Source organism: Struthio camelus, chromosome 6 (genome assembly GCF_040807025.1).
Source record: "Struthio camelus isolate bStrCam1 chromosome 6, bStrCam1.hap1, whole genome shotgun sequence".
In the NCBI taxonomy this organism is placed as follows: domain Eukaryota; kingdom Metazoa; phylum Chordata; class Aves; order Struthioniformes; family Struthionidae; genus Struthio; species Struthio camelus.
This window is the reverse complement of record NC_090947.1, coordinates 21,700,818-21,710,715: the sequence shown is the minus strand read 5'-3', so window position 1 is coordinate 21,710,715 and position 9,898 is coordinate 21,700,818. Positions and strand designations below refer to the sequence as shown.

At 41.7% G+C, this 9,898-nt stretch overlaps 1 protein-coding gene across 2 annotated transcripts in view; it reads right to left on the bottom strand.

The window, feature by feature from the left end:
- Positions 1 to 2,612: 2,612 nt before the first annotated feature.
- Positions 2,613 to 9,898, bottom strand: part of CIR1 (corepressor interacting with RBPJ, CIR1) — a 24,453-nt gene continuing 17,167 nt past the window's right edge. For both annotated transcript variants that reach the window (XM_068948553.1, XM_068948554.1), the window contains 3 exons: positions 7,433 to 7,539; positions 5,901 to 5,986; positions 2,613 to 4,102 (listed from right to left, as the gene is read on the bottom strand). In XM_068948553.1, coding sequence (XP_068804654.1) covers positions 3,379 to 4,102; positions 5,901 to 5,986; positions 7,433 to 7,539 — 917 coding nt within the window. In that variant the 3' untranslated portion in view covers positions 2,613 to 3,378. The remainder of the gene's footprint in view (positions 4,103 to 5,900; positions 5,987 to 7,432; positions 7,540 to 9,898) is intronic.

Sequence of the window (9,898 nt, the reverse complement as noted above, 5' to 3'; positions counted from 1 at the left end):
GAAGGAGGGGGCGGGCGCGGCGGCGCGCACCCACCTGCAGAGCCCGAGACGGCGCCGCCGCGACGTGCCGGGTCCGGGCTGCCCCGCTGCCCGCGGGCGCTCCGCGGGTGTCCGCAGCCCGCTGTGCCGGCGCAGTCAGCGCGGCGGGGTTGGGGGGGGGGGAGCCGAACTCTGCCCCACCGCTGCCGGCATCGCCGCGGCGCCGGGCGGCCCGGCGGGGCTCGCAGCCGGCCCCCGCGGAGCGGCGCGGAGCGAGGCGCTCCCTGCGGGCGGGCCGCACCTCGGCGAGGCGGGGGGGGGGGGGGGGCGTCCTGCTGTTTTAACACAAACCACCGGCGCTGCCTCCTTCCAGGATGTGCTAATTGCTACCTGGCTGGCAGGGCGCGAAGCCCTTGTCCATTGCCGAGTACAAAGTAGGTTGCTGGAAAATTTGAAATTGCCTTTCAGCCTAAAGCTGCCTTACCTGAATGTCATAATTACAGTAATTATGTACATCCAAATTACATGCTAATTAAATTAGAATCAAATCGTTCTAAATCGAAATCAAATGAGGTAGCGAGAATTAATCAATGACAACATAAATAGAGAGCTTCCTTCAGGGATATTTATTGTAACGATCCAAGCAGGAATTTGATCCCAAAGTCACCTGTTTGTTTCCCCTCAGAACGGTAACGATTCGTTGTGGGGCATAAATTTTACACGGGCGGCCGAGCCGGCGGGCAGCCGGCAGCCCCGCTGCCGCCTCCCCGCCACCGCCTGAGACCTGCCGCCGCGGCACCACGGGCGGGCGGCGCCGAGAGCGCGCTTCACCTGCGGAGCCGCCGGGCGCCGCCAGCAAGGCCCGGGCCTGGCGGAGCCCCTGGCCCCGGCTGAGGCGCAGCGGCCCCGGCTGCTGGCCCGGACAGGTGGAGGCGACCGTTGGAGGCGACCGTTGGAGGCGACCGTTGGAGCCGCCGGCCCGCCCTCGGCCACACGGCGCGAGCTACCTCAGGGCGGCGGAGGGTTGACGGCGCTCGGGGCTTCAGCCGAGGAGAGAGGCTCTTACCGTCATGTGCGGACCGACAGCACCTCCTACAGGGCCCGGCGCTCTCTGCCGAGCCGCGGCGGGGCGCGGGGCGGGCGGCGGCGGCGGCGCCCGGGCCCCGCGGGTCGCCTCGGGCCGCGGCTCGGCGGCAGGCGCCTGGCTGGGGTCGCCCCGCGGGCGCGTCGCCCGGCGCCCCTTTCCCTTCCGCGCCGGTCCCGGCGCCGGTGTCCCCGCTCCAGCGCCGTCGCGGCCGAGGTAGGTGAAGGGAAGCCCCTCTGCCCAGCAGCGGCCGGTCAGGCACGGAGGCTCGCTCCTGGCCCGGTGGCGGGGATCCAGCTGGCCCAAGGCAAGTCCTGAGCGCAGTGGGGTTCTTCTTCCAAAGCTGCACGGGCCTTCCCCGAGGCTGCCGGGGTCTTTCTGTCCTGAAAGCGGGAAAGGTTTCACCAACGCAAATGTTTTGTTTCAAAGCTCTGCAACACGAAGCCTTTGAGTCAGAATGACGTTATTCCTGTTTTAATTTTCGTTCACAGGGGCCAGCCCTCACACTAAACCCATGCCATTTACCATCCTGTGCAAAGAAGGTCAGATGGACTTAGTGCACATTTCCTTAACTAGATGAAAACAAGTAACATGAGGAGACCCAAAAACAACGCCTAAAACCTGCAGATGTCAAGCTGTCCTTCCTTCTCTGGGTGGAAGTCAGCTGCATTGCCCACCAGCGTCTTGCCAGCTGCAGATTCCTGTACCTGTGCCACGCACAAGTGTGACAGGCCGGTAAACGAGAGAGATTTCTTCAGAAAAGATGCACATTCCAGTATTTGTTACTGCTTTTATCTTTCAAGCTGCACCTAACATGAAAACGTTCCATCAGAATATGCCTTATTTCCCCTATCTTCCTTATCCCCTTCCTTACTCTGTCTGTCCTCTTACCCAGAGGAATAATGAATTCTTCACAAGAGTTTTTGTTTCAGATTATTTTAATGGGCTTTCTAGCAGTCTCCTCCTGATCCCTCTAAACCAGAGATTTCACATATATGTTACACCAGGGCCTGACTCTTAGCGAGTTGTGCATGCCCGTTAACTCCCAGCTACTTCAGCAAGAATGCCTGAAGCAACCTAGTACAAAGGCATTTTAAAGAGAAAGGTGGCATCTCTTAATGGCTCACCTGTTCAAACTCATGCACATGTGCTTAAAATATAGGCCAGGCCATTTCTCAGTATATTAAACTCCACGAAATATTGAAAAACTTCTGTATGATGGTTTTAAGAAGTAGAAGTAGAGACTGGTAATAAAGCACCCATTTTTTTTTGTGCAAAAAAGAGTTGCTTGCCAGAATACTGAGTACAATGACACCTTTTCACCTGTCCACTAACCAGTATACTTCCACCTGCCACCCTGAAGAGGCAAAGAAACATTCCCTTTGCGGTAAGAACATAGTACAAATGCCTAGGGCAACACTCTGCTGACTCAAGACTCTGGCAAAGGTGGCAATTCTTACTGTTTTCAAAGAAGAAGATACTTTATTATGGGAGTTTATCTTCATAACAATGTTTGCAGAAAATGGCTGACAATCATGAAGAAAAATAATTTTTTCATGAAAACAAAAGATTTAATATTTACATTAACTTTCCATCACAAACAATGAAATACCTGAAACAGTCAAGGCAGTAAATATTCTTTTCATGTCTTGAGAGATTATTGAGCGATAACTTGACATTGTACTGACATATACCAACAGGGGTTCAAGATGTTTAGATAGCCCTGACCAAGCTGTACACCGCAGGAGGTCAAAAAACGTTGGCTACACACTTATGTGAACTATGTCTCTCTCTTGTTTTAACTCTTGAAATTGATCTCTTACGGGGAATTTTAGGAAAAATGTTTCCGTATGAAAAAAACTCTTCAATCTGATGTTTTGACATCTGAAGCAGTGATTTTATCTTCTGATTTTTATCAGAACTATCTCAAACGTCTGTTATCATTTAAAACATTCCAGGACTCTTCCCAAATTACTCTCCGATTCGCCTCACAGTTGCATCTAAACAGAAATCATCATTGACAAAACCTAGAGTATCACACACTGCTCTGAAATATTTTAAAACACTAAAATCAGGTCTATGACTTACTGCACGTATACAAGAAATATTTACCAGCATATTTATACAGTAAGAAAAATACAGTAACATTTGTACCTAATTTACAAATATTCCCACATTATAGAAATTATGCTGTTGGTTTTATGTAGGAAATGACAGTTACAGAGGTTGGAAAATGAGCAGCAATACATAACTGAGCCCTTGTTAAAGGTATTCATCAAAAACGGAGACAGTTTTGTTTGCACCTGTCCCCTACACTATCTGTTTTTTTTCCTCTCTCGGCTTCTGCTTCTACTGCGTCTGCTGCTTTCCCTATGTTCCACTTTACCGCACTTGTCTCCGTAGCGCTCTCTACATTTTTTCTTCTCTCTGAGCACATCTGTGCTGGGGCTTCTGGTTTCCTTTTTCCTGTGCCGTTCTTCACTGGGGCTTTGACTTGGACTTTTTCTTATTTGCCTTTGCCTGTAACTGCTGTGACTTGTGCAAGGGCTTCTCCCGCTCCTCTCATCCATGCTTTGGCTTCTGCTATCCCGCTCCTTTCTTTCAGTCTCTCCCTTGCTGGTGCTATGGTATCTACTTTTGGACTTTCTTTCCCCCTCACAGGAGTTCCATTTGTTGTTCTCCGCAGAACTATCTTGCTTTAAAAGTCTATACTTCTCCCTACCTTTGTCCTTGTTACCGTGACTACTGGAGAGATCTTCATAAAGTTTTTCCTTCCTCGTCTTTGCCTTTCCTTCTGAATCGCTGCTGCTAGCCTCTGAAAACTTGTCTTTTTTTCTTTTCTTAGAATACATCTTCTTTTGTGCTGCTTTATCTCTGCTGTCAGTCTCACTATCACTGCTGCTTACTGAAGTCTCACTGGAGGATGAGGAAGAGGATCTTGTCTTATGTTTCTTGTGTTTACTTTTGCTTTTTTTCTTTTGCTGCTTTTTCTTCTTTCTGTCTTTCTTTTTCTTTTTCTTCTCCAGACGATCCAATTTCCTTTTATTTTCAAAATAAAAGAGCAGAGCAATCAGATGTGTTAGGACATTTTAAAATATGTCACTGTCTTTTAAAGTTCACTACTTTAGATGACCTGCACAGTAAATACAGTATTTTCCATAAAAGCACGTTGAATTTCTCTCCTTTCTCCAAAGTCTTATTTTAAAACTTTGGAACTTGAGTTAACCATCGCTAGAATCCTCCTGCAATCCACAATGGTTCCCTCAAATTAGGAGGGATACAATTTCTTTAATTCCTTAATTCAGAAAAAAATAGAAGAAATGTGAATTTGGGCTTTGTAAAACTAAGAACACATTCAGCAGTGCTCTTCTTTCACCTCAACCTGCTTTGGGAACTTCAAAAACAATTTGCTGCTTTTTGTTAGTGCATTTTTATAATCAGAGATTTTGAAAATGAAGAACTGGCAATTAGTATTCATTTGCTAATAATGATGGAAACTGAGAATCTGAAGCCTACACCTCCAAGTTCCCCTGGCAAATAATACTGATGTTTTCAATCACTTCTTCTATCACAAGTAGAAGTATATAATTTCTAGCCAAAAGTACAATACTCTGTCACGCACACTACGGTCACTGCCATTTAACTGCTTTTACCTAGTTTTTAAATTTCAACCCCTTGCTTTCTCTGTTTATTCTTCTCAAAGAATCAGTGATCAAATAGTGAAACTACTTTCAGTGTATTCAAAAATATTACTTCAGACTCTCAGAATGTAAAGGACCTAAGCATTTCCTGAACTTTAACTTATATATTTATATACATATAAAAATATTTAAAAGGGACCACGATTTAATAGTGTTGGGCCAGCAAATTCAAACAAAATACTTTTAAATGACTCAGACCACACAGCATTCATTACTAAAAATGACCATAAGATTTGCCCAGCATTTTCAGAGAATGACTTCTTATATATACAAATACCATAGGTACCTAGCTACTCATGTACCTGCCTATGCATTCACCTTCCCCCTTTTTTTCCCTCTCCGTGGACAGAACATACTTTTAACCTAAAAGGCTGCCTGACTGCCATTTTAACTAGTGATACCTATAGGGGATTTATCAGGCAGTAGTTCATATTTTTCATTTTATACATTTTCAAGTTATTTTAAGATAATGTTGCAAATTAACAGAGGAACAAATGTGAGCCACCTTAAGCATATGAAATCAGCAGGACAGAAGCAAGGAATGAAAACCTTATTTTCACAGTTCTCATGAAAAGTTAATATTGGGAGCTCCCTCTGCTGGCTTAGTAGCATCAGCAAACTGCAAAACCCTGATCCAGAGCAGTGCTGAGCTATGCCAACCTTGATGCTGGGACACAACGTCAGGTTAAATTTAGCTGTACTGGAAAAGATATAAACTTTGCCAAGTTGTGTAAGCAAGGACATAACCTTTTTAATCCTAGAAGGAGACACTGTAAACAGTGGAGTGCAAAGTAATATTTCAAAATAGGAAATGACAGCATCTTCAATGAGCCAATGCATATTGTAATACTAGAGTGCTTATTTCAGTTTCAGAACTAGAAATGAGACCCAGTCCAAAGGTATCAAGACTAGACTAGAATAGCCAGATTAAAAAACCTCAACTGGATTTAAAAAAACCATGCTGCATAATACTATTTGTGGTCAAGTATATGCTAAATTAAGTTGACTTTCTTCTGCCGTGATGCTGCTAAATTCTTCAATGGTATAGAAGAATTACAATGACAAGCATGCACGAGAAAGCTATGGTGTCAGAATTACTGGCTGTATAGATCCCCTCCACTAGGTACCACAATTACCTTAGAAGTTTCTGTTTTTGTTTGGTTGACAGTGATTTTAAAAATTCAACTTCTGGATCATCATCTCCTTCACTTGCAACATATTCCTAGGAAAATGCAGTAAGATATTAAGTCCGTAAATAAAAACAACCTCTTAATTCAGATTTGTGTATTAAAACCGATGCTTGTGTGTGCAGAGGTACAAATACATTTGTATTACCACATCAGGTTAAGACTCTTTGGAAAGAGGCACATACTTGCTACAAAGAAGAAACGCATTCTGTCTCAAAGGGAAGTAGATTCTATAACGTAGGGGTCATACAAAAGAAGTTATTAGTAACATATGAGACATTACTGCCCGGGAGAGAAGCATTTCTGAAATAGTTGATCAAAATGAGCAAATTTTAGAGCTCACAGGATTCCCTAGGATAAGTCATTTATCATTCATGAGGATGGGGAAGACTCTAGTCCCGCTCAAACCCAGAATAATTTAGGCATGCTATTTTTTCTGCCTCAGTTTAATGGGTGTTACAAAATCTACCTTACTGTTTTGACATTGGTCTTCCAATGTTCGTGAAGTGTTCTAGCAATGCAAAATGTTGTAATAATATAATCTACATACAGTAACACAACAAGCAAAGCATAGATACTTTAAGACCCTAAATTCTTCAAATTGTGTGTATCTGGTACAGCACAGCTCTCTGCTGTGATGTTTTCAATTCTAGCCACACTCAGAAGGTGAAAGAAGATGTAAAGATAGGAAGCTCTTCTGAGGAAAAAAAAAAAAAAAAAACCAACCTCAACAACCCTTATATCACTGCTACGCATTTAATATTGCCCACATGCTACATGTTTTCCGGGAGAAAACAAAGCTTTGTTTAAATACAAATGGAGATCTATCTGTGGAGACACGATGAACTGTCCATTTACTCAGGCTTTTCGGGACACGTGAGAGCTGCTGTCCCCAGTCTACTTCACCTTGGTCACCTGGTGGTTTGACTGTCTTGCTATATGAACAAAGGTTATTTCATGGTGACTCACTGAAGTAGTGTATATGAATTGTTCATTTTACATTTTTACTAAAGCACCTCAATTAGAAATGTACCTTGAGAAGTCTAAATAAAGACAATTAAATATTTTCACTCCAAATGACAACAGATGTAACGATAGTCAACTAAGTCAAAGATCTTCAGATACAGAATTCCTGGCAGCAATTATTTGTGATACTTCCTCAGACTTCATCCAAAGGCTAGTATTGCGGAAGAAGTATGTAGCAAAACCCCTAACCATGCCCTTCTGTGAGAAATTCAATTTATAGTCAGCCAGAGGAGGTGTTTAATTCATTAAAGATTGGTTACAGAAAATCATGTAAGATTCGCCATTCTGACCAAAACAAAGCTGGAAAACACAGTAAGTTTCTGGATATTTTTCTGCTAGCATAGCTATTCAGCTTTCCTATGGATATGCATATTGGGAAACATTAAGTAGCAATTCATAAGCAATCACATTTAGATTTATAGACATTTTCAGCTTACTGGTAAAAAGATCATTACCTGTGATGGATCATTTGCGGTCAAGTTTCTCCCCAGTACATTTCGTTTCAGTGCAAACCCACTGTTTCTCATCTCCGCTATTAGCTCCGAGGGGTGCATTGATGGCCCTGTTCACAAAAATCACAGTTTGAATGTATCATTTATATCTCTCTACCTTTTTTGGACTCCACAGTAGGAATTCAGTTGAAGCTTTGTTAAGTAAAATCACAGCTAAATCAACTCAATAATCATCTGCTGGGCAAATAATCAGATATGATTTTCTAAAACAGCAGTCTGGAGATTCAGAATAGAAAATAATTGCGTTTTTCTTTAAGTGCAAGGGGATTCTCTTATGTAACTTTGTCATGTTGAAAACAATGTATTTAGGTAAGTCTACTAGATATTTTTATTATAGTACAAAAAACACAGGAAACAAAGAAAAAACATATTAGGTGAGACTTTTAAGTACCTCCTCTTCCCTAGAACAATGGGAAAATGCAATTCTAATATGGTATTAATATGGAATTTTTCATAATGACACAATTTTTTAACTTAAACGTGGAAAGAAACCAATAAACTCAGTACACTTATGAAAAAAAATAATTAAATACATGAAAAAAATCAACCACGTCCTTATTTACTCCAGGGACCACCAAATATGCTGGGTCTCTGAGCTGTTAATTTTAAGGCTCCTCACAAGTCTGTGCTGTAACAGCTTGAAAAACGCACAGTACACTGCATTAGGGTAGGTGTTTGGGATTAGGCATGTTATCTTTATTTGCAAACACCTATATAGGAGTAAAATATGAGACGTATTTTGGATCATTCAGATTTGCATAATTTATAAGCCCCGTAACTCACTCTTTTGCCTGAATTAAATTCTGTGATCAAGACCTCACATACTTCTGTGGTTAGATACTTTCCCAACCTCCAAGCGTATACTCTTTTGGTAGGTCACTTTCAGTAAATTTACTTACCAGTTCATTCACGAACCTCACTGTCAATGAATTAGCAATACTAACCACAGGTTAATCTAAATTACAAGGCATATAAAATGGAGCATGAAGCACATGACTGCTCATACTTCAGTAAACTAACTGTAAATGATAAAATAACCTAGTTTTATCACACACATTGATCCTGTTTTGCAGTTTTAAGAGTTTCTTAGTTGTAGAGAAGAACAAAACTCACAAATTTTTAATATAGAAAAGTATGGAAAGTAAACAGAAATTTTAATATGGAAAATAAAATAGCACTTTCTCAATAAAAAAAGTCAGCTTTATTTTTTTCAGTTTTCCTGCAGAACACACTGCTTATAGAAACATCTATCTGCAAAGCAGGAATGAAGAAAATAACACTTGAAAAAATAACGGTTTAAGGAGCCTTTGCATTACTGACTTTCTCTTCACAAGTTTCTAATTTTTCCAGCCAAAACAATTTTCTAAGGAAATATCTTTTACTCCCTTATTAAATGTTCTATTAAGTAGAGGCTTAATTTTCCCCCCCTCACATATATTTTATTAAAAGTGTTCTTTCTTTTAAAACGTTACAGTGTACTTGTAAGCTCACTGAAGGTCAGTGAAGGTGTATGGGTTGCTTTGTTTACATTTTTGCTTATTTCAGTTTTAAAAGACTCATTGAAGAGAGGAAAGGAACACAATTAAGCTTTTCAGCTCCTCAGTACCCCTGTACATGCTCACCAACGCACAGATCTATCCATGTCTGTACAACATCAAAACAGACTGTATCGATCAGCAAACAATGGTGATAAAAGTATAAAGATATATGCAAGAAAATTCCTTAAGTCTCAACACATCATAAGTTCTCAAAGGGTTACTAAAAATATAATTTAAATTACTCGTACTACAATTCCAAATTCATATGTTTGTATGAAAAGAGGAAAGAGTGAGTCTTTGTGTTTGGAAGGGTTGCTTCTCCAGGTACCTCTGACAAGGGTTTTTCCTGAGAAGACCTAAGAACTGAAACGGTAGCCATACAGGGCAGCACATTTTGATCTCAGCAAGTCACTTGCAGCCAATGACCTCAGGACCACCTTTAGGGAAGTAATACACAAGGGCAAACCCAAGACAGAGCAAACTGGTCAACAAAAGGAACGCACAGGTCAAAAACCGTGGAATATGGCAGTCAGAGATGTTACTGTAACCTTGCTCTGCTTACCCAAATATACTCTGGATGGAGCAGATACCAAGATTAGACACAAACCTAACAACAGAATTTGTACCAGAATTTGTATCTTGATTCAAAAAAAAAAGCCATATAAAGCACCCATACAATACAATAAAAAACTAAAACAAAAACAAGCCCTGTATGAAGAAGCTGAACGGAGACACAATGTACAGTCACAAAGGAAGATTTCACCATACCAAAGAAATGAAAACCTTTGACCAGATTAAAGCTTAGAACTCCCCTTTTATTCAAAGATTATGGCAGTAAGAGCCGCTGCCTATCAAAATGACTAACTTACCA